Below are 24,438 nucleotides of genomic sequence, written 5' to 3'. Positions count from 1 at the left end.
TAAATTGTGCCCGAGTATATATATTGGATGACCAGGAACACGGTTCTGGCATTTATTTTTCATTAAACATCTTAGGCTTCCCATATTCCAAACACAAACTTTCAAATATGTGACGTCACAGCCCAAAATTACCTCCTTCCCCAGGCCACATTACTGTCATAAAGCTGATTCTTTTTACTCTGTAGGCACCACAACAAAGTTCGGACCAAGTTTTAAGCGATTTTTCAACGAACAAACCCATTTAAATCAGAATGACTAAACGAGGTGACGTCACACTAACGGTCGCTCCATGTTGAAGATAGGGCCTTGTACAAGGCCCATTTTCAAATGAAGGGAACGAATTTCTTCAACACCAAGAGGCCGCGGGGGTTGCAACCTAGATAGATAGTGGTTTCTGAACCTCGCCGCAAACTTGGCTATCTCAATTCAAACCCCATGTTAACCCTCGCATGTGTGCGGCGTTTTCCAGCTTCTAATGTGTAGGGGGGGGGGTCGGTTGGACCCCCCCCCTTGCCGTTTGGCCCCTGATCGAGATAGAGCTTCGCGGAAAAAACGAGCGTGTTGCCCGTGACGAGAGGAAGCCGATGATACCCAATTTTAAGGTCCTAGGTCATTGGTTGACCTTCCAGGTCAGGTCAATGACCCAAAGTCGGGAAAATCGGGACCTATTAGAAAGTCGTAAAGTGTGGCTGCTAAGGGGTTTTTCGGGGTGCTGATCACGAATATCGTGTTAGTTTTGATCACAGATGATGTCTTTAAGCATTTAGACCAGGTCGGGTCAGGTCAGGTCAGGTCAATCAGTAGGCGTCGTGACGGGTATTCGTAGTACGTGTCAACCGCCTCTGACAGCTTCGTAACATGTTACGAAGGCACCAAAACTACTTCGTAAATGTTCAAATGGTTGCTAAATTTGAATTCAGCTCCAAAAACTAGCCTAGAAACATGTAAAACTCGAAAAAGTGAACCGAGGTCACCCGAGGTCACCAAAGGTCAATGACCTGACCTGACCTTCAGGTGACCTTGACACCCACCCTAATGCATGGGAGCAACATCAAATCACATGGTTGAACGTTTGAAACCACGAAAAGCTTGCAAACGCGCGGCTAATGCGAGCCGACGTACGCCGAATCGCGATTCCGGCCAAACATGGTCTCGGTAAAGAGGTCACAGGTCAAAGGTCATTTGGGTCAGGGTCATGAAATTTTCAGGGTAGGTGTCAAATTGATCAATGCGAGGGTACTGAAAGTTTCGTCGCGATCGGCCGCTTTTTACGCGAGTTATTTGCGAAAAACCATGGGGGGGTCCATCCGACCCCCCCTTACACATGCGAGGGTTAAAGGTGGGATAGTCCCTTTAAAAGACAAAACAACAAAATTTTGCAAACCATCAAATTCATAAAAATTTGCGTCTGATAAATCCCGGAGTTGCTTCAATTTTCGAACAACCCGGCTTGCACTTCATTAGGCTACTTTTCCAAACCCGGAAAAGTAGCCTTTCACCGGCCTGCGCGACCCAAAGTCCCTTTGTTTTGAGCCGTAGGGTGGCTTTCCTCTCCCCCAGTACTCAGCAGACGGCTCACCCGCCTCCCCACCGCCACCCAGCTGATCAAAAATCGATCTGCAGTCGACCACCCATGCGAGGCGGCCGGCGCTCCTTATATGGTCACACAAAGGCGCCGCGCGCCGCGGGGCACCTGTTGCCGAGTGCCGCGGGGCTGCGCGTGCTCCAGGGGTCAACGGCGGGGTCAGTGACTCAGCTGGACAGTGATCAAAGGCGGACGATCGCCGATCGGTGATGATGTTAGGCTTTGTTGTGATGATTATGTGGTTTTGTAGCATGTTATGTTGTGAATTGAATAGCTGTAGGATGAAATACTTACCCAATGTGCTGCTCAGATACGATTTCAGTCATCAGTTATGCTCGTAAGTCGTAACATACCTAATGTTTTTGATTGCCAACTTTTAGCTTGATCGCCAGTTGTAGAGGTTTATGATGATTTATATTCAGTAGTTATTGGTCCTCCCAAAACAAAGAGCATTAATTCCCTTTCACCTTACCCCTCATCCCCTCTCTCTCTCTCTCTCTCTCTCTCTCTCTCTCTCTCTCTCTCTCTCTCTCTCTCTCTCTCTCTCTCTCTCTCTCTCTCTCTCTCTCTTCTCTCTCCAGCTCGTTCTCTACAGCAAATATCGCCATTGCAGGGAAGAATGCCCCAGCGCTGTCTGTCGAGCAAACTGTCTATTCCGCAACCTTTCCTCTCAGGTAACAGGCACAGCACTGAGACAGCAGGTCACAGTTGATGACCTGACCTCTGACCACCGTGAGAAGTGTACTGCGATCGTGACATGTGCTGAACTCGCTCGCTTCGTCCGTCTGGGCTGGAGCGGCCGGAAAATATCACCACGGTAATAGCTGCAGGGCCACGGGGGAGCTAATGTCCCACTGCTCGGGTCACGGAGCTGACATGTAGGTCCGGACGAGGAAACCCGGCCCACTCCGGCGCAATGAACGTTTCCCCGTGCTCAATTTCACCGGAGCGGCGAGCGGACGCACCGCGCAGCCGAAACGCGCCCACCGCAATCTGCCGGTGCGGCACGGCAGCGCGTGCTGAGGAGCAGCAACAGAAGAAAAAGTGTCGAACAGATCACGACCTGCGACCGAGTCGGTTCGTGCCGGTTCCTCTCGGGTGAACTTTCACCTCGGTCGCGCACCCACAGAGCATGAACAAAACCAAGGCGAGAAAACGCCCTCACAGAGAAGAGAGTTGGCAGCTACTTTGCGGTGAGCCGCACATAATCAAATGATCAGAAAGTTTTCAGCGAATACCTACTGATGCTGCATATTTGCGACACAATTATTCTAAAAGCCGTGCAATCTGACCTCTATGATACGTAGTACGCATAAAGGGTTAGTTGATAAATTCACACTTATCAGGTTTCTGGAAGCATATACCTAGCCTAGAGATTACGAGACCGTGATGATAAGGAAAAGGAAATGCTATTCTAGCATCTAGAATCTAGATGCTGATGTTCAAACTTAGCGGAAAATACATGATAATTTCATTTTTTTAATGTTAACCCCTGTCGGGTTTTCGCAGATATCTCAAAAACGGTGGCGCGGAGCGCCACCGTTTTTAACACACCTGTTCATGTATCGTTTCCGCACATGTTGTGAAAATTTCAGACCAAGGGTTTTCAAGGTCAGGTCACCAGGTCATGTCAAGTGACCTAATTTCAGAAAAAGTTTCAATCCTTGTCAGAGCTACACCGAATGAACGATCGCCTTTAAACTTTCAGCTCGATTGATATGAGTATGTACAAAATTTATATCTCGGAATTTTGATATCGGTGACCAAAGGTCAGGTCAGTTTTACGACCTCTCCCTAAGGCAATGGGAGAAAATTGAAATGCGCCTCCTGTGGACGAATGGTGTTCAAAAGCCTCTCACACATCGGTTCATGGGTAAACATGACACACTGAATCGGAAAAATGCACCCGTGACCTCTCTGTGTGCCCCTGAGGTCATCTCAGGTCATGAACGGTCACCAGCAGTTTTTGGCTATAACTTTTGATAGAGACGTGCTAGAGCGATAAAAACACGTCAGATGTATTCAGCTCGACGATACGGATCGACCGATATGCAACATGACCCTTTCCGGCCAGGTCATGACCTTGACCTGAGGTCAAATTATTAAAAATGACCTTGCAAGGTCGACGAATAGTTCATTCGACGCGTCTGGACAAAAGGAACACGATCCTGGCAAAAGTAATGTCGTGGCGTGCTTGAATCAAAAGTTATCACCGAAAAACTGTTTTGAGTGAAAACGGCTATTTTTAGTTTTTGCTCTCTGGAGGCTAAACCGTTGACCTGATGTCAAATCTGAGAACAACATTCAGAAAGGTCTGTAAAAGGGCTATCGAATGCGCTTTTCGCGGCGCTGTAGCTCTATTGGTTCCCGAGATAGCCGTTGGCAGTTTCCAAAATTGTTGAAATGACCTTTGATGACCTCTGGCGACCTGACCTTTGACCTGACCCAAAAATTGCCTGAGTAATTCCGTCATTATTTTTGACGCTCTTTCGAATGCCGCTTACCGCGTGTCGCTACGTGGCCCAGGAACCGAGTTAGACGGGGGGGTGTTCTGTTCAGACACCCCCCGCGACCCGGGCCGGATGTCGCGGAGCACCGGCCCGGCGCGGGTTAAGCCGAATGGATTACTTAAATTTTCCGCATAACAACTACTGAAACCGTAAAAGAAGACAAACGGGGATGAAAATTGTGGCACTTTTTGTTTAGGTTTCGTTTAATTAGTGGTTGCAGGTCATGTTTGACGTACACTTTTGATATGCCGTCACCGGTGAGGCCGTTTTCGTATGTGTAAACCACACACACACACACACACACACACACACACACACACACACACACACACACACACACACACACACACACACACACACACACACACACACACACACACACACACACAATGTTTATTAAGGAACCGAACATACATACGAAATAAAGCATCATCAACGAAACATACAGTACAATAACTAACAACATAAGCGTGATAGCAGAGTGGTGCAAAAGCGCAATCGCTTGACTCGAGGCACCACTCTGAAACATAAGATAAAACATGTGAAACAACCGCCGCCGCCGCTGGCCAGCACATTCACCAATTCACCAATTCAGCACCTTGCACCCGAATCCGAGCCTTTCGCATTCCGCTCACGTATACCATCTCATTGGCCGCCGAAAACGCAGCTGCTCCAATCAGCACTGATTTCTCAGGACAGATTCGATCACCACTCGTGCAATCAGTCTGATTGATTGCTGACGTGATTGCACTGGGAAGAAATGCAGACTGATTTTGTTGTTGTTGTTGTTGTTGCTGGAGAACTATATCAAACGAGTCACTTGGTCTTTTTTAGCCTTGTTTCCATAGATCACCATAAAACAAAAACTATTCTCTATGTCATGGCTGGTGCGGCCTAGTGATAATGACAATGACTTGATACGACAGATCGCACTGGTCACGAAGCCAAATAACGCTCGGATAAGGCACAGGTGCCTCCCTCACCATGACTTGGAGCTAGCAAGGTCGATGCTCCGAAAACGGCTAAACGATCAGCCCGCCTGGCTTTCACTGCATATAACGCATTCACTAAGCTTTAGGTATAGCCACAAATTCGACCTTCCTATATAGTGGGTCACTAATGGCGCCAAATTAAATGTGGACACGCTTCAGTGCGTCATCGAGGCTAATCCCTTCAACAGCGCTCGCCCTGGTGTCCTCCCGTTGCCGCGGCGCACGGTGCCCCCGTTCTGTGTCCCATTTCGACTGAAATGGCCCACCTTCCGTCAACAATTAGCGGCGTGACGCGTCACGACACCTGCGCGACACGCCCCGCTATTGTCAGCTGACGCTACTGATAACGTCACACAGCCGGTCAAATCTCCTCAGTTCGCATCCCATTGGGCAGTTGGTCAGCAGAAACAGGTCAGCCATGGTCCTTGGGATAAGTGGGTGCATGCAGGGTGGCCGGTTGTTGGCCCTGTGGCCTCTATGTCAAAAGTTATCGCAAAAAATAAATTGAAAAGGTTTTCACACAAAAAGTTATTTTTACTGTTTTTGCGTTCTGGAGGCCACGTAATTGAATTTAGATAATATAAGAGGGCACGTTTGTGACACAGCCTCATAAACAGCGCAGGACGGGCGGCCCAGACACTTACACAGAGCTATCGATTGTTGTCCCGCGATTTTCTATCTCTATAAGTTCATAAGCTATGACTGAATTGCCAGAGATCCTCCAGATATGGAAGCTGTGACCCTTTATTACCTCTGATGATGTAACCTTTTACTTGTGCTTAAGATATATTTAGTTTTTTTTCTGTCATGAATTATGATGATCTAAAGAATGTTTCATTTACCATGTGCCGCTTATATACATATACGGCCCAGAAGCAGAGGAACAGGCGGGGATTAAAACGCCGCCGTTTCGATGTGTTATACACAATCGGACCAACCCGCCCCGGGACGGCGAAGTCGTGTAACTAAAATGAGCTTAATCTGCCCGGTGTTCCTTATCAGTCTGTTTTGGATGCCTAACTCCCCACCGACAGAGAAGTTTATGCCCCAGCTTCCGAGTGGTCACAGGTCAATGGTTCTCTGTGGGTTCTCTTATCGGAGCATTCTAACGTCTGATGTTTCTCGTTCGCTGGCCGGAGAGCCGATCGATGTGTTAAATGAGCTAGAAGAGTTAGACCCGATGTTCAAAGGACAAACACAACACCAACCCAAGCAGCGCGGTGAAACGTAGGGGAAGCGGGGGACGGGTAGCACCGCCATGTGGGAAACACCGCCATCCTCTCTATCGGCAAAACTCTGAATTGTAAATGTAAACACCCGCCATTTCGGTGTCCGAACGGAAACGGGACGCCACGTGAGGTAGGTTTCGCTAATATTTATTTGATTTTGAGATCGCAATTGCCCATTTTGTGAATTTCAAACCATCGTTGTAATCATTTGGCATGTTTTAGCAGTAAGTAAGTGGTCATTTCAAGTCAAAATGCCTTGATTTTTACGTTAAATTTGAGGGCATGAAGTGCTCTTCGTTGAGAAAGGAATTACAGAAGAATCGCGTCCCGGCTTGTTTTCCCGTCGGGGCGTTGTCGGTCCATGACTGTGTGTGGGGTAACACCGCCATGCTCGGCGGTGCTACCCTAAGGGGTGGCAAAATGGATAAAGCCGCAATGATGATTCACTCAGCTCGGAGAAGAGCTTTAGTTAGGCCGCAAACGTCGTCTGTTTTTTAACCTCACGTTTGACTTCACTGGATGTTTCGAAATAAACGTGAATTTGTCATGCTTTGTATGCATATTGTCCGCAACAAACAGTCTGATCTGTGACAAACTAACAACCAACTCTTGTGTGTCTTATATGAGTTTGAGTTACTATTTCAGACAGCAGTAACGCTTCCAAGGGTGGCTGTCACCGTAATGCCGATCTGTGGATAACATCGCCATCAGTGGCGGTGCTACCCGCACATTTTTTGGAGGACGGAAAATGCAGGACTTGTTTTCAATGTCTGTAAAGTAGCGAAATTTTATAATGGAGCGCTGGAAACTATGCCAACATGTAGGAAAACATTCTTACTTTCACATGAATGCAAGAGAGCTTCGTTTTTACTACGCATACACACAGAAAAATATTAACACCGTTAGCGGTGTAATTGCACAGTATGTACATATCTGAGCACTTGAGGAAAGTTAATTTAGTCCCTGCCCCGCTTAAATTACTCGCGCTTCTAAATGAACACCAGGAAGAAGGTAATAGAACACTGTTAGGAGGGTTGGGTGTTTTGCTACATGTAGTAGTGAGCAGAAATGCTTAAAGGGACTATCCCACCTTTAACATGGGGTTTGAGTTGAGATAGCCAAGTTTGCGGCGAGGTTCAGAAACCACTATCTATCTAGGTTGCAACCCCCGCGGCCTCTTGGTGTTGAAGAAATTCGTTCCCTTCATTTGAAAATGGGCCTTGTACAAGGCCCTATCTTCAACATGGAGCGACCGTTAGTGTGACGTCACCTTGTTTGGTCATTCTGATTTAAATGGGTTTGTTCGTTGAAAAATCGCTTAAAACTTGGTCTGAACTTTGTTGTGGTGCCTACAGAGTAAAAAGAATCAGCTTTACGACAGTAATGAGGCCTGGGGAAGGAGGTAATTTTGGGCTGTGACGTCACATATTTGAAAGTTCGTGTTTGGAATATGGGAAGCCTAAGATGTTTAATGAAAAATAAATGCCAGAACCGTGTTCCTGGTCATCCAATCTATAAAGTCGGGCACAATTTAACTGGTTTTAACAACATTTTAGAAGGTGGGATAGTCCCTTTAAGGTGGCGGTGCTCCCCCCGCTTCCCCTATAGGACCCCAGCATTCGCGTGTGCTATAGATCGAATTTGCATTTCTGATGGTGTGAACTGCAGTGAGGGAATGCGACACTGTCAATAAAGCCGGCCCAGGACGGCCTCTGCAGGATACGAAGGCCGATACGTGCCGATTAACTGCGTGACTGCACGTGGCCGACAGGCGTGACAAGCGCTAGTCACGAATCACAAAAGCAAGGTCGCTGAGGTTACGGTTGATCAGCCAGCTGAGTTGCGAGACATGCAGTCCAGCTGATCGGTTAGGTTAGGGTAAGGGACTTGATAAAAAAGCGAGTGTGAGCGAGTAGGCTTGCATTACAGTAATAACAAGAACGCTTGGGCTGATAAAAATACATTTATAATCAATTCAGTCCACATCGACTAATGCAGCAACCATGAGCCACAGCCGATATAGGTATTTACTCACATTGCGATAATGCCCTGGCCAGTCCTGCACAGTCCTCCACTGCTCGCTAGTATCACAGCTGCTGCCGGCTCTCCCGGTCCACCTCTCCACACCGCACACAGCTCCCGGCCGTCCGGTGTCTCACTGCCGCCTCTCCAGTGATCTGTCCCGCCTCACACGGCCGTACACCACCCGCTGGATTTAGAGCAGAACAGCGCCAGCAGCCGCCCGCCCGCCGCTGGGCCGTGACGCCGCCGCAACGTGACGCTGTGACGTGTCACGGGCGCGCGCTAATGTGGCGACGAGCGCCGGGGCCGCAGCGCGTGCCGAGAGTGGGACGATCCGTCACACGGCAAATCAACGGCCCGAGGACGGACGAGCCGAGACGGGTTACGGGTGTTACGGGTAGCCCGACCGTGAAACGGACACGCCGCACAGACGTGCGACTGGCGGTGCAGTTCAACATACGAGCACGAGGATCCATTTGTGGTTGTTATACCGATTGAGAGCACGGTTTCACAATCGGTAGACTGATTACGCGCCTGCAACATACAACTGCATCCGGTAGAAACAATCACGTTCTTGAGGTTGATTATTATTTAGGTATTGCTCGTAGCTTTCTGCAATCCCGAGGAAAACGCTTCAATAGCTCCTTGTGGGTGCGTTGGTAACCGTTATTCCACTTACCGTTTGCGTTTATTTATCGTTGTTACAGCAAAATAAGACAAACGAAATATATTCATTGTATTTCGTTGGAAGCGACACAACATAAACTGATGGACGAAATATAGCGTCACAATCTACAAAGTAACATCAATGCGAGTGTGCGTGTGTGAGCAAATATAACGCATCATTATTTTGCGTTGCAATAAAACGCTATGCTTGGCACGACATATTCAAACAACATACGATCACTTATAACGTCAATACCTAAGCGCGGCCCAGTCAACACCTTATTATGGCCTCGGCATATTCACGAGAAGCACCTTATGACAGTGGTATGATCAGATACGGGCAGATCGACTGAGACTCCAGGCCGGTCGCTGGGCCACCGAAGTGAGCACTTCTCGTACGAACAATGGCCACCAACTCGATAACACTGCTTTCCATGACTAGTACCTCGGTGTGTAGGCACACGACTTTGACGAGAAGCTTAATGGGTATCATTTGGCCTATCATAATTCTCACACGTAAGCCAAACAGGGTTTTTTCTTGCGCATTTGATGCGAGTTGAAGAGCTAATACGTGTTTTATATGCCATAACTAAGCAACACATACCAAAAATATAGCTTCTCCTGTGGCGCATACCATTGCTATATCAAAATATCAAACATACGCCACTGGCTGGGCCACTGAATTACCCGAAACGACTCCAGTAGCGAGGCGACTCGAAGCTCGCCCCGGCACCGTTTACAACATAGCATCGGCGTTACTCACGCTAAGTTCGAACAGTTGACGATGGAACCTTCAGCTTCCATCCTACTTGGTCAAACAAGGTCACAAGCTCGCACAATCACTTGATCATAGCTCGATACGTTACCCAAATAAGAACAGTATACTTCTGTAAGTCTCATTTCCGCACGGTTTCAGGCATCTGTTTCTCTGTCACCGGCCGCAGCCAGGCGCCGACATATCCTACCCGGTGACACCACCAGTTTGTAGTTGGGCTCCTCACTCAACCTGCACAGACCGTTAGGCTGGAGCACTTTGTAGTCACCACACCCAGGACTGCCTGAATTGAGAACCTTATAGTCGCCGAAGTCAGCTTCGCCCGGTTTGAGGACTTCGTAGTCCCTATCTTCAAATCTCCCCGACTGAAGAACCTTATAGTCTCCGTAGTCAGTACTGCCCGACTGTAGGACCTTATAGTCTCCGTAGTCGGTGCTGCCCGGTTTGAGGACCTTATAGTCGCCGTATTCAGTGCCGCCCGGTTTCAGGACCTTATAGTTCCCATAGACAGCACTGCCCGGCTGTAGGACCTTATAATCTCCATAGTCTGGCTCGTCGAAGCTGAGTGCCACCCTCGGCGGCTGATCGGGAGCTGTCAGCCGGGTCAGCGGCACGCCGGACGTTCTGGGCGGGGGCGGCAGGGCGGGCGCGGGCGGCGCGCTCGTCGGCACGGCCGGCAGCGTGGGCGACATGTATGTCGATGATAGCTCTCCCGGCGTTGGCGAGGACTCGGCGGTGGGCGGCGGCGGCGCCTCAAAGTCGGGTGGACCGAGCAGGTCACATAGCGCCGCCGTCGGACTGGGTACCTCTGAGGAGCGCGGCGCCGGCGGCTTGGGTGGCAGCGGAGGCGGCGGCAGGATCGGTGCACACATTATCGCCGGCGCAGACACCTGTAGGGGTGGGGAGGGAGTTATTGTCAATATTGCGTACTGACTGGTCAGTGGTCATCCCAAAACCTTCGAAATAGATATTTAGATACGAGTACAAGTCATCAAACCATAGAAATTGGCACGACAGCCATACTTTTCGGCTGCGCCTCATTCATTCAGCGTTCGTTGCAGCAGTTCTCTCTGCAAGATTGCATTCATATCCGTCCGGTGTTTACCTTTTTGGTGAGCCTGAGCGGAAGGCTGGGCCGGTGCTCCAGTGCTCCGCCGTAGACCACTGAAGAGACTGACGATGTGTGACGCTTTTCAGCAGCTGAGGAAGACGAAACCGTCAGACAGGTCAGTAAGAGACACAGGAAGATAAGTGGATAAGTCTCAAACATCATGGTTTCGTAACAAAAACCGGCTTCCATTATGCAGCGCAGCATCATTAATTTAAAAAAAAACGCGAATTAATGGTTAGCATTATTGAGTTACATGAGTTGTAAGCAGAAAGCAAGGACAATACAGCCTTCTGGGCTGGTAATATGCGTACAGAACAATACCAAAAGAGTTACGTTTCTATCCAAAGCCCATCTCGTCGGCACTTTCCATTTCCACAACTAAACGGCACGTCAAACAGCCCAGAAGACCAGCCCATCATCTACCCTCGCTCTTACTTACACCAAATAACACACTGCCCACTACCTAATCGTGTCGTACTCGAACTCAGAAGTATTGCTCACGTTTGGGCGGCAGCGGCGGTAGCGGCGGCTGGTCCGAGCTCCCCACCACAGACGACTGGCGGCTGACCGGACGGGATGGACCGTCACCAGACGGACGCGGCTCCGAGAGACGCTTCGGCGGCCGCTCGGGAGGGTCGTCGTCACTGAAAGGAGCCGACAGAACAGTGTGACTGGCCGAATATAGCATGGTTCGGCATCCGCTCGTCCCTAGCATGGATCTATGGCTCAGAACGGTCACATCTATCGCACAGAGTGTGTCATCATATCGACCAAAAACAGTCTAACGGTTGTCACAAAACATAACCAAAAGTGTCTTTTAACACGGCTATACCGTGTACTGTCCGCTCATATATCACATTTCATACCGGCTATCATAGCGTATTTCGGCTCTTTGTGCTCTTGTCTTCCACATCTCCTAACCCTGATATGCATCTGACATGTCACCTAAGCCGCAATGTAGGTATCCCAACTACCAAATCAGTCTCCGTCTCCCCACGTCTCTCACCCTCCGACGGTGAGCAGGAAGTATTCGTGCTGCTGGAAGTCGCCGCTGGTCTGTGAGCCCATCGAGCTCCTCCTGTCACCGAGCGAGTCCCAGTCGCCGGGTCGCGCGTACCCCAGCTCCTGTTCGGTCGGCTCGGTGGTCTGTACGCCGCTCCAGGACACGGAGGAGGCGGCAGAGGAGCGGCTACTGGGACACGAGCTGCTGCCCGGCCGGCGCCACTGGGGGACTGCAGCGGTCGGTACCGGCGGCAGTGGCGTGCTGGGGAGGGGGGGGGAGGGGGAGGTCAGTAGAGTACCGGCGGTAGCGGCGTACTGAGGGATCGGGGGCATGCCAGAGGTTGAACAATGTCCAACTCATCACAGGTATACATACCCTCACAGAACATCTTTTTGATCATGTTAGGCCTTATCAGGCACAAACTGATCCATACAGGCCACAGGGCTTCCCCTCCGTTTTCCTGTACCGGTTCCCAATTTCATTTCACGTTTTGAAAGACTTATTTTCAGATATGGTAATCCCATTAACAAAATCTAGGAGTTTCACCGTCACCCATTGACCTACCTGAGGATGCTGTCAATGGAGCCTGACTGTTGTGGCGGACCTACCTGAGGGTTCTGTCATTAGAGCCAGTCTGTCCTAAGTCTTTTGAACAAACCCACCTGAGTATGCTGGCCTTGGAGTCGGCGCCCACGCTGCGCCGGTGGCTGCTCTGTCGACTGAAGCGGGCTGGTCCCGGGGAGTCGGCGCCGGGCGCGGGCGGGGAGCCGGCAGCTGCCAGTCGCAGCTGCCGCTGGCACTGCAGCAGCCGACGGTGCAGCGGCTGCACACTGGCCGGCGCCAGCTGGCCGTGCAGACTGAGCGCCTGGTCTAGAATCGAGAGCTGCGGAGGGAAACAGAGGGGTCAGCTGAGGGGGAGGGAGCAGAGGGAGGGAGGGAGGGAGGGAGGAAGGGAGGGAGAGAGGGAGGGAACAGAGGGATCAGTCTGCAGAGAAGGGAGCAAACTGAGCGTCAGGTCCAGAATGGACAGCTGCCGTTTAAATATTTTGAATATAACGGTTAAATATCGTTTGAATAGCTGTATGTATCTACTAGATGGCCGTCTCCCGGTGTTTTCTTCTCTCTCCTAGCCCTCTGTCCTCTGGTCTCTGTCTGACCCTGCGGGTCTGCCCACCGACTGACCTGCTCCTGGATGAGCCCCTTCAGCTGTGTCACGTGCTGCACCATGTCCGGGTTCTGGGCAGCGAACTCGGCAGTGAAGAACGCCTCCTTGAAGTTGCTGTGACCTCCGTTCACCGCAGCGTCTATGATGCCCTACGCAGGCGATAGGGACGAAGCGGTAGGACAGGGTTAGAACGGAGACAAAATGCACGAATCCTCACTGTATAACAAGAAAAAGTTATTACGTCTGAGGGGATTACATATTTTCCTGTCAAAACGGAATCAAGTTTAATAACAGCGGCCGGTTAGCTCAGTTGGTTAGAGCGTCGTGCTAATAACGCGAATGTCATGGGTTCGACCCCCATACTGGCCAGTGCCCCCTGTTTTGACCCAGCCACTGTCAAAACACCGTCGATGTCACCCCACCCGCCCCTCTCTCACTCTCTCCACTCTCACCTGGAGCCGCATGCTGAGCGGACTGACGTTAGTATCAGCCACCGGCGGCGTGTACCGTCCGATCAGCTGACGCAGCTGGCGGTTGGCCGCGCTCACCGTCTCACAGCCGTGTCTCACCGGTGAGATGAGCTCACGGCGCGCGGAGCTCACCGGGAACCAGCGCAGGATGCCCGGCAGGGGCGACTCGATCTGCAGCACGGTCCGCTCCAGCCATAGGGTCTGAGGGAGGGCAGGGGGCAGATGTTAGAGGTCTGAGTCAAGTGGTCAAATGTCGGGAATGGACTGGCTATAGGACAGTCAAAGGTCAATGGCGGCGCAATTCACTCACATGAACGCATACCATCAACAATTGAAGTGGAAACAAGCTAAATATGATGCGGTCACAGGCACGAGGCTGACGGTCACAGGTAAGGTCATCGACGACCGGGCACAGGTCAGGCATGAATTGAGGTTTGGGACAGCATGGTCACAGATCAGACACAGCACAGTCACACACAACAAAAGTTAACGCCCAGTGCCCTCTGAGATCAGAGACCTGTTATTCCCCCAACCCCACTCGCCCCCAGTCTGCTCTGACTGACCTTGAACTCGTTGTCCCTGTCCACAGCGCCGCGGTGGACGGGCCGGTCGAACTGGAACGTGTCCACATCGTTCACAAGGTGGAACGCCTGGATTTTGGCGGGAACGTCGAGTTGCTGGCGGGAGCCGGACTCGCGAGCCACCGGACGCACGTTACAAATCTGAATGTCTGTGTGGGTAACAGGTCAAGGAAAACAACGAAAATCGGCAGTCGTTGAAGTAGCGGGAAGCTTAGAGCCAAGCTTAGAGCACTAGCTGCTTAAATATTGGAAAACCCTATCGAAGATGCGATAGGCGTTATCACAAGTGTATTCGCGGCCATTGGGGCGACGTAAGAAAAGAAGAAAACATCTGGCCCCAAGAGCTTTAAATTATCAGTTAGCATGCAACTTTTCCTTTATGTGTAAAGAATGTACCATTAATTGTTAGATAAAATTGCATTTAAAATCTTCCTTTTATGTTTTTCCATCGTTTGCACAATATATGCTTTTACTAAGCCAGAAACACTAATAATAAATAGTTCCAGCACCATCGCCAAGAACAATAAGGAAGCCTTGAAGTGAATACAATATTCTAAACGGACTTGCAAGATGTGAAGATCACTTCTAAAATTGCCTGTAGAAATATTGAAGGCAAAAGTTCAAGTTTTTCACAAGACGGATGTCTATAAACCTATTTAACGTGTGACAACTCAGCAGGTATTTCGTCGCCTACAGCCCAGCTTTCCCTAGTGACCGATAGAGGCGCTGCTATCGATGTCCACCCGTGCCGCCTAACGGCGTACAATCTATGAATACGTCTACTACCGACAGCATTCCATAAACTTATCATTTGCAGAGACAGCAAAATCAGAGCCTGATTACCTCCCGGCACAAATTAAAATATTTCGTCTTCCGTAGTCGGAAAATACCCCTGATATCCCGTTTTTATGATATGTGCAGAAATATTGAAAGCAGAACCTCTCAGCATCCATGATCGATACGTCTCCACTCATGTATGAAAAGGATACACTGCGCCGGTGCGTTCATGATGTTCTCGTCAGGTGGCGCCAGTGTAGTCATCAGCTGAGCGGCAGGGAACTCCGTCTGCAGGCGCTGAGTGAACGTGGCCAGCCGCTCGTACTCCAGACCCCGGTACACAAACACCTTGTTCTGTGGAGAGGAAACGGGGAAATGTCAAACTCTGAAGGTAAGCTCGATAAAACATTTGACCCATCACACTGAATAGAATTCCGAATTATGTCCTCCTCTTCCCCTCCTCTGCCTTTGCTCACCCAATGCCCTCTCTTTACGTACCCTGACGAAGGGCGGAAACTGCTGTCCGTAGAAGCCCACTCGGAAGTACTCCGGCTCGGGTCTCAGCTGGCTCATGATCCGGTCATAGAAGTCCGCCATTGTGCGCAGAGTCTCACTGAGCCGTCCGTAGTCGAACACGCGCGTCTCATATTGCTCGGCGAGCTCCTTCAGCAGGGGGATGCCGAGCTCCCAGCACTTGGCGCGGTCCACATAGTCGACCATCTGCCGCAGCAGCTGCTCCTTTCGCTGCCACTCACAGTGGGCCGGGTAGCGCAGGTCGGCGTGCAGCACCCGGGTGCTCCACTCGAGCTGATCGGCGTGCAGGCGCAGCGTCAGCGCGGCCTCCACGTAGTTCTCGGCCGACACGTGCAGGTCGTGCAGCTTGTAGATGTAGCGCTGGTACATCTCCGAGCGGTTTACCTCGCTCTTGTAGAAATTCTGACAAACGAATGGCCATGGGTTAACAGAAACCCTCATCGGGCGAAAAACGTGAGTGACGTATATGGTCTCACAAGTTAAAACGATCCATTATTTTCCTGCATCGAAATGTAACATAAATATAAAGTGGACTCCACTGTAGTGCGCGGTAGGTACAGCGAAAGCTCAAAGCGTTACAACGGAACACAACCGAACCGAACGCACTTTATCGAGTTATCTAACAAGAAAGCGTTACAAACAACCTAAAACGGACTACCCGTCGACGCCCCGCGACTGACCAGCAGGTTGACGGTGCAGCTCATCCGTTTGTCCCTGTTCTCGTCACCCTCCATGACCTGGCGGTAGTCCAGCAGCCGCTCCAGCAGGCGCGTCACCGACAGCACGAACCGTACGCCGGCGTCCCGCCAGGGCGGCCGGCGCTGCTGTACCTCCGTCAGCAGGCTGCAGGGGAGAGGGGCAGGTCAGGTCAGGGCGGGTCAAGTCAGGCAAAGGTCAGTGCAGGACAGGACAGACTACAGAGCACATAAGATATTGTAGGGCATGGCAGGAAAGGATATGGAAGGTCAGAACAGGTCGGAACAAGGCAGTGAAGAGTATGGAAGGGAAGAGGGATGCGTGGTAGGACGGAACTGCCGGTAGGACGAAGATGAATACGTCTGGGTCAATGTCTACCTTGCTATCTAATCTGCTGTTAGTTGTCTAAATCAGAGTCATGATCACACATCCTGCCACCCTTGCCGACATTGAGGAGTACCGAGTACTGCTAGGAAGTACCAAGTGTTAAAGCAATATAGGAAACTTACATGTTCTGGAAGAGCCTCCGGTAGTCGTCGTCGCCCTTGTCTTCACTGACCAGGATGTCCAGTTTATCAATCACCTCAGTCTCAACCTGTCACAAAGAACAGCAAGTGAGGCGCACGCATAGAATCACATGCTGTACACACTACACGGAACCACAATGGTACAAAACTTCGATGTGTGCTAGTTTCTGTAATCGCTCAAATCAGACCTGACCAAGCTCCGGCAAAAATAATCACCAGCAGAACTCAAGCACACACAAACCAGCGGTAAGTCATTTGTGTTTAAAGGAAAAACAAGTCTCGCAAAGCGACAAATGCAAAACGCTATCACCTGTAATCTTTAGATCAGACTCCCGCTGTGGATGATTCCCGACCCTGTACCTCTTCCTACCTGTTTGAAGGTCCCCCTGGCGGCCTGTTCCGCCTCCATCAGCTCATAGAAGACGGGCAGAGTGGCCCTGCGCAGCTCCGGCGCCGGCAGCAGCGTCAGCTCCAGCATCGGACCCACCAGAGAGGGTACGAAGTGCACCTTACGGTCACCTGGTGAGAGAAATAGGAACTAAACATCAGAGACGGCACAAAGTGCGCCTTACGGTCGCCTGACGGGAGAAATAGGAACTAAACATCAGAGACGGCACAAAGTGCGCCTTACGGTCGCCTGACGGGAGAAATAGGAAAACAACAAAGACGGCACGAAATGAAGCTTACGGTCACCTGGCGGTGGAATGGGCAGCTAAACACAAAAATGGCCCACAAATTGCAGACCCGCCAGCACTCATCAAAATTCACACAACGTATCACTTATCAAAATTCACATAACCTATCACTGCTGTGAATGTAGCATGACAATCATTTGTTTGACGCTCGAGTATTTCCCATACATTTCACTGAGCTGGTACAGAGCACCCGCCATCCATCGGCTCAGTGCTCACTAGAGTTCTGCACGGCTGCAATTTTCCACAGCCTAGCCGCCCCGCAGCCGTGGCTCCACAGCCACAGCCGCCCACAGCCGTGGCAAACTGTGGGCAGCCAGCCGTCAGACGGCCGTGGATACTTTCAATGAAATGCAACCAAATAGTATATAATAAGTTGTTTTTAGTTGAAACATATAGCCAAAAGCATATTGCAATGGGCTATAGATTCTCAAGCTCATGAAGCATCATAGGTTAAGTGGTTGTGTATCTGGCTTTAGGCGGAAGGCCTGAAGCCTGATGCGCATCGCATGCCTACACAAGCCCTTGCAAGGGGTTAAGAAAGATGGGTAGGTAGGTACCTACATCAACAGAAAACATAAACAACGAACCAGAATAGAAGCACTAGCAGTGTAGACATCCAATACCAAATCCTGAAGCATGGTTGAGGGACAGAATAACAGACTCTGATGCTTTTCATTATCAATGTTAGGTATGGAAAATGAAACTGAAGTTGATGGACTGTCATAAAGTGATTGTCTAGTCAAAACTCTTGCTTCTTTCTTACCTTGCATATTTTCTGGGGTGTGATATGCGTAAGAAGGATGAAAGAAGTGGCAATGGGGACCTCGGAAGGCTTGAAGCAGCCTTCTGAGCAAGTCTCAAAACTATTTTGATATGCAAGGCATCAAAACACTAGTGAGCATCCAAGAAAGAAAAAGTCATCTATTTTGATTTTTCCAAATAATGATCTTCGCTCAAATCCCCAAGGACGTGCGAGCCACAATTGCCTCTTTCAATCAAAAATTTCACTTGAGTTTTTAATGACATCAATAGCAAAGAAGTGGCAATTAATTGTTTTGTGTCACTATAAACAGCCATAAAAATTATAATCAATAAATAATAATGCTTAACAGTAGAAAACTTGCTCTCAAACAAAGATTAATTATCAAATTTTTACGTTTTCAGAAGAAGACGTCATTTTATTAGTAAAGTCAACAGCTCGCGTAGGAAATATTGTGTTCAGGGTTTTCACCGTCATGTGAATTACGTGTTCAGGGTTTTCACCATCATGTGAATTAACCGTAAGTAAGGTTCATGCTCACTTATAATCTAATTCCATTGGCTTTGTTGATCAGCATTTTCTGTTAGCGGTCACTCACACACCAGTTAGAACATAAAGCGCCAGTTTTATATTATGTAATTGGACATGTCGAAAATCCAGAAATACATCTAAGAGTTATTTTAGATAATATTTTATGAAGCCTTTACCTGCCTTTATCTAGACGTGATTTCTTTTTCTATTACCTGAAAGAATTATTGAACGCTCGTCTTCAATAGCTGTAAGGTGCTCTCCTAATGACCAGGTGAGATTGATTTGAGAGGGATGTGACAATGCAACATATTGCATTTTCTGAATCTGTCAAGCTCTTGATGAAGGAACAATCGGTACCTATAATTAGTATTCTGTACCAGAGTGCAAACTCCCCTACAGCAAATGGTAAAACCATTACAGGTTTTCAAAGGCTTCACCACTTTCAATGTTGCTGGGCATCCTTTGCATGATTTTTACAGGCTAGACTGCTTATCAGAATGTAAGATTGAGGATTTAAAATTTTATATTTGAGTACTTAACCCTCGCATGTGTAGGGGGGTCGGATGGACCCCCCCCCCATGGTTTTTCGCGAATAACTCGCGTAAAAAGCGGCCGATCGCGACGAAACTTTCAGTACCCTCACATTGATCAATTTTACACCTACCCTGAAAATTTCATGACCCTGACCCGAATGACCTTTGACCTGTGACCTCTTTTCCGAGACCATGTTTGGCCGGAATCGCGATTCTGCGTATGTCGGCTCGCAATAGCGGCGCGTTTGCAAGCTTTTCGTAGTTTCAAACGTTCAAACATGTGATTTGATGTTCCTTCCATGCATGAGGGTGGGTGTCAAGGTCACCTAAAGGTCAGGTCAGGTCATTGACCTTTGGTGACCTCGGGTGACCTCACTCACCTCGGCTCACTTTTTCGAGCTGTACATGTTTCTAGGCTAGTTTTTGGAGCTGAATTCGAATTTAGCAACCATTTGAACATTTACGAAGTAGTTTTGGTGCCTTCGTAACATGTTACGAAGCTGTCAGAGGCGGTTGACACGTACTACGAATACCCGTCACGATGCCTACTGGTTGACCTGACCTGACCTGACCCGACCTGGTCTAAATGCTTAAAGACATCATCTGTGATCAAAACTAACACGATATTCGTGATCGGCACCCCGAAAAGCCCCATAGCAGCCACAATTTACGACTTTCTAACAGGTCCCGATTTTCCCGACTTTGGGTCATTGACCTGACCTGGAAGGTCGCCCAATGACCTAGGACCTTAAAATTGGGTATCATCGGCTTCCTCTCGTCACGGGCAACACGCTCGTTTTTTCCGCGAAGCTCTAGCTCGATCAGGGGCCAAACGGCAAGGGGGGTCCAACCGAGCCCCCCCCCCCCCCTACACATTAGAAGCTGGCAAACGCCGCACACATGCGAGGGTTAAGATTGAGCTTGAAATCTCACAGCCGTGGCCACAGCCGTAGCCGTGTTATTGGAGATATTTGCAGCCGCCCCGGCCCACAGCCGTGGGGCTGCAGCCAGCCGCGGCTGCAGCCGGCCGGTGCAGACCTCTAGTGCTCACCGAGCAGACGCCACATGGAGAGCACCTCGAAGCCCATGACGATCCGCATGTCCTGGTAGTTGTGCAGCAGCTTATCCCGCTTGATCTCCGAGAAGGTCTCCAGCTGAAGGTCCGGCTGGGTGGCGAACGCCACAGACAGTGTGAAGTAGTTGTGCCACAGCTGGGGACGAGAAATCGTGATAGTACGGTCAACGTGCTTCATTGCCCATTGGAGCCCAATGCCTAATACACTCGTGAATTTAGCCGAGTGTAATAGCTTGTCATGACCATGTGGCAGCTATAAGGTATAGCAAAAGCCATTTAATTAAAATACACCGAACAAGTCTCCTTCTGGTTGCCCCTATCGAGTATACAGCTGGCGCCACCTATAGAAGACTGCAGTGCAGCGCGTTGAGCGGTACAGTCTACATTCAGGCGCTTGCACTAACGCCATCTATGGACAGCTTTCTGAACTTGAGTCAACGGTAATATGTTTACGCTAAAGGAATTAGGAGTATGTTTAACCCTTTTGTGCATTATTGATGACATCGTTATGCAAATACCTATTACAAAATGTATAAAAAAAATGTGTATGGCTTCCATGTCCGTGAAGTTAGCGTCAGCAACAGCAACGAATACAGCGTCGGATTCAGAATCGCTTCAAAAAGTGCGATCAGGTCAATTGGGGGACAGGGAACACGAATATGACATTTATTTTGCCATAGCTCCCTTCCTTCATCCCTTAATCGTCCCTTAAAGGACGGGGCGCGTCAAAAGTGCCCCAAGGCTTCGTCTGATCGCCAAAATAATGGTCGCAATCGATTCCTCGGGTCAATATCTAACCTCAGTCGAAGGTTCCAGACCTGTGGCTCCTATCCCTCATCCCTTAATCGTCCCTTAAAGGACGGGGCGCGTCAAAAGTGCCCCAAGGCTTCGTCTGATCGCCAAAATAATGGTCGCAATCGATTCCTCGGGTCAATATCTAACCTCAGTCGAAGGTTCCAGACCTGTGGCTCCTATCCCTCATCCCTTAATCGTCCCTTAAAGGACGGGGCGCGTCAAAAGTGCCCCAAGGCTTCGTCTGATCGCCAAAATAATGGTCGCAATCGATTCTTCGGGTCAATATCTAACCTCAGTCGAAGGTTCCAGACCTGTGGCTCCTATCCCTCATCCCTTAATCGTCCCTTAAAGGACGGGGCGCGTCAAAAGTGCCCCAAGGCTTCGTCTGATCGCCAAAATAATGGTCGCAATCGATTCCTCGGGTCAATATCTAACCTCAGTCGAAGGTTCCAGACCTGTGGCTCCTATCCCTCATCCCTTAATCGTCCCTTAAAGGACGGGGCGCGTCAAAAGTGCCCCAAGGCTTCGTCTGATCGCCAAAATAATGGTCGCAATCGATTCCTCGGGTCAATATCTAACCTCAGTCGAAGGTTCCAGACCTGTGGCTCCTATCCCTCATCCCTTAATCGTCCCTTAAAGGACGGGGCGCGTCAAAAGTGCCCCAAGGCTTCGTCTGATCGCCAAAATAATGGTCGCAATCGATTCCTCGGGTCAATATCTAACCTCAGTCGAAGGTTCCAGACCTGTGGCTCCTATCCCTCATCCCTTAATCGTCCCTTAAAGGACGGGGCGCGTCAATAGTGCCCCAAGGCTTCGTCTGATCGCCCAAATAATGGTCGCAATCGATTCCTCGGGTCAATATCTAACCTTCAGCCGAAGGTTCCAGACCTGTGGCTCCTATCCCTCATCCCTTAATCGTCCCTTAAAGGACGGGGCGCGTCAAAAGTGCCCCAAGGCTTCGTCTGATCGCCAAAATAATGGTCGCAATCGATTCCTCGGGTCAATATCTAACTTCAGTTGAAGGTTCCAGACCTGTGGCTCCTATCCCTCATCCCTTAATCGTCCCTTAAAGGACGAGGCGCGTCAAAAGTGCCCCAAGGCTTCGTCTGATCGCCAAAATAATGGTCGCAATCGATTCCTCGGGTCAATATCTAACCTCAGTCGAAGGTTCCAGACCTGTGGCTCCTATCCCTCATCCCTTAATCGTCCCTTAAAGGACGGGGGCGCGTCAAAAGTGCCCCAAGGCTTCGTCTGATCGCCAAAATAATGGTCGCAATCGATTCCTCGGGTCAATATCTAACCTCAGTCGAAGGTTCCAGACCTGTGGCTCCTATCCCTCATCCCTTAATCGTCCCTTAAAGGACGGGGCGCGTCAAAAGTGCCCCAAGGCTTCGTCTGATCGCCAAAATAATGGTCGCAATCGATTCCTCGGGTCAATATCTAACCTCAGTCGAAGGTTCCAGACCTGTGGCTCCTATCCCTCATCCCTTAATCGTCCCTTAAAGGACGGGGCGCGTCAAAAGTGCCCCAAGGCTTCGTCTGATCGCCAAAATAATGGTCGCAATCGATTCCTCGGGTCAATATTTAACCTCAGTCGAAGGTTCCAGACCTGTGGCTCCTATCCCTCATCCCTTAATCGTCCCTTAAAGGACGGGGCGCGTCAAAAGTGCCCCAAGGCTTCGTCTGATCGCCAAAATAATGGTCGCAATCGATTCCTCGGGTCAATATCTAACCTCAGTCGAAGGTTCCAGACCTGTGGCTCCTATCCCTCATCCCTTAATCGTCCCTTAAAGGACGGGGCGCGTCAAAAGTGCCCCAAGGCTTCGTCTGATCGCCAAAATAATGGTCGCAATCGATTCCTCGGGTCAATATCTAACCTCAGTCGAAGGTTCCAGACCTGTGGCTCCTATCCCTCATCCCTTAATCGTCCCTTAAAGGACGGGGCGCGTCAAAAGTGCCCCAAGGCTTCGTCTGATCGCCAAAATAATGGTCGCAATCGATTCTTCGGGTCAATATCTAACCTCAGTCGAAGGTTCCAGACCTGTGGCTCCTATCCCTCATCCCTTAATCGTCCCTTAAAGGACGGGGCGCGTCAAAAGTGCCCCAAGGCTTCGTCTGATCGCCAAAATAATGGTCGCAATCGATTCCTCGGGTCAATATCTAACCTCAGTCGAAGGTTCCAGACCTGTGGCTCCTATCCCTCATCCCTTAATCGTCCCTTAAAGGACGGGGCGCGTCAAAAGTGCCCCAAGGCTTCGTCTGATCGCCAAAATAATGGTCGCAATCGATTCCTCGGGTCAATATCTAACCTCAGTCGAAGGTTCCAGACCTGTGGCTCCTATCCCTCATCCCTTAATCGTCCCTTAAAGGACGGGGCGCGTCAAAAGTGCCCCAAGGCTTCGTCTGATCGCCAAAATAATGGTCGCAATCGATTCCTTCGGGTCAATATCTAACCTCAGTCGAAGGTTCCAGACCTGTGGCTCCTATCCCTCATCCCTTAATCGTCCCTTAAAGGACGGGGCGCGTCAAAAGTGCCCCAAGGCTTCGTCTGATCGCCCAAATAATGGTCGCAATCGATTCCTCGGGTCAATATCTAACTTCAGCCGAAGGTTCCAGACCTGTGGCTCCTATCCCTCATCCCTTAATCGTCCCTTAAAGGACGGGGCGCGTCAAAAGTGCCCCAAGGCTTCGTCTGATCGCCAAAATAATGGTCGCAATCGATTCCTCGGGTCAATATCTAACCTCAGTTGAAGGTTCCAGACCTGTGGCTCCTATCCCTCATCCCTTAATCGTCCCTTAAAGGACGGGGCGCGTCAAAAGTGCCCCAAGGCTTCGTCTGATCGCCAAAATAATGGTCGCAATCGATTCCTCGGGTCAATATCTAACCTCAGTCGAAGGTTCCAGACCTGTGGCTCCTATCCCTCATCCCTTAATCGTCCCTTAAAGGAGGGGGCGCGTCAAAAGTGCCCCAAGGCTTCGTCTGATCGCCAAAATAATGGTCGCAATCGATTCCTCGGGTCAATATCTAACCTCAGTCGAAGGTTCCAGACCTGTGGCTCCTATCCCTCATCCCTTAATCGTCCCTTAAAGGACGGGGCGCGTCAAAAGTGCCCCAAGGCTTCGTCTGATCGCCAAAATAATGGTCGCAATCGATTCCTCGGGTCAATATCTAACCTCAGTCGAAGGTTCCAGACCTGTGGCTCCTATCCCTCATCCCTTAATCGTCCCTTAAAGGACGGGTCGCGTCAAAAGTGCCCCAAGGCTTCGTCTGATCGCCAAAATAATGGTCGCAATCGATTCCTCGGGTCAATATTTAACCTCAGTCGAAGGTTCCAGACCTGTGGCTCCTATCCCTCATCCCTTAATCGTCCCTTAAAGGACGGGGCGCGTCAAAAGTGCCCCAAGG

General features: G+C 49.9%; 1 protein-coding gene and 1 non-coding gene across 2 annotated transcripts in view; one reads left to right on the top strand and one right to left on the bottom strand.

The window, feature by feature from the left end:
- Nucleotides 1-9,060: 9,060 nt before the first annotated feature.
- Nucleotides 9,061-24,438, bottom strand: part of LOC122375646 (dedicator of cytokinesis protein 3-like) — a gene marked incomplete at its 5' end in the record, with an annotated part of 33,631 nt that continues 18,253 nt past the window's right edge. The window contains 14 exons of the mRNA XM_043355124.1: nt 9,061-10,669; nt 10,885-10,979; nt 11,392-11,534; nt 11,897-12,154; nt 12,556-12,776; nt 13,076-13,207; nt 13,511-13,729; nt 14,092-14,258; nt 15,099-15,240; nt 15,385-15,822; nt 16,101-16,263; nt 16,626-16,711; nt 17,014-17,162; nt 20,214-20,373. Of these exons, the coding sequence (XP_043211059.1) occupies nt 9,917-10,669; nt 10,885-10,979; nt 11,392-11,534; nt 11,897-12,154; nt 12,556-12,776; nt 13,076-13,207; nt 13,511-13,729; nt 14,092-14,258; nt 15,099-15,240; nt 15,385-15,822; nt 16,101-16,263; nt 16,626-16,711; nt 17,014-17,162; nt 20,214-20,373 (3,126 nt within the window). The remainder of the gene's footprint in view (nt 10,670-10,884; nt 10,980-11,391; nt 11,535-11,896; nt 12,155-12,555; nt 12,777-13,075; nt 13,208-13,510; nt 13,730-14,091; nt 14,259-15,098; nt 15,241-15,384; nt 15,823-16,100; nt 16,264-16,625; nt 16,712-17,013; nt 17,163-20,213; nt 20,374-24,438) is intronic.
- On the top strand, nt 13,354-13,427 carry Trnai-aau. The gene has a single exon. It is a non-coding gene; the product is annotated as a tRNA-Ile (tRNA).

Source organism: Amphibalanus amphitrite, unplaced genomic scaffold, assembly GCF_019059575.1.
Source record: "Amphibalanus amphitrite isolate SeventyFive unplaced genomic scaffold, NRLGWU_Aamphi_draft 001885F_arrow, whole genome shotgun sequence".
Classification (NCBI taxonomy): domain Eukaryota; kingdom Metazoa; phylum Arthropoda; class Thecostraca; order Balanomorpha; family Balanidae; genus Amphibalanus; species Amphibalanus amphitrite.
This window is presented reverse-complemented; position numbering and strand designations above follow the sequence as displayed.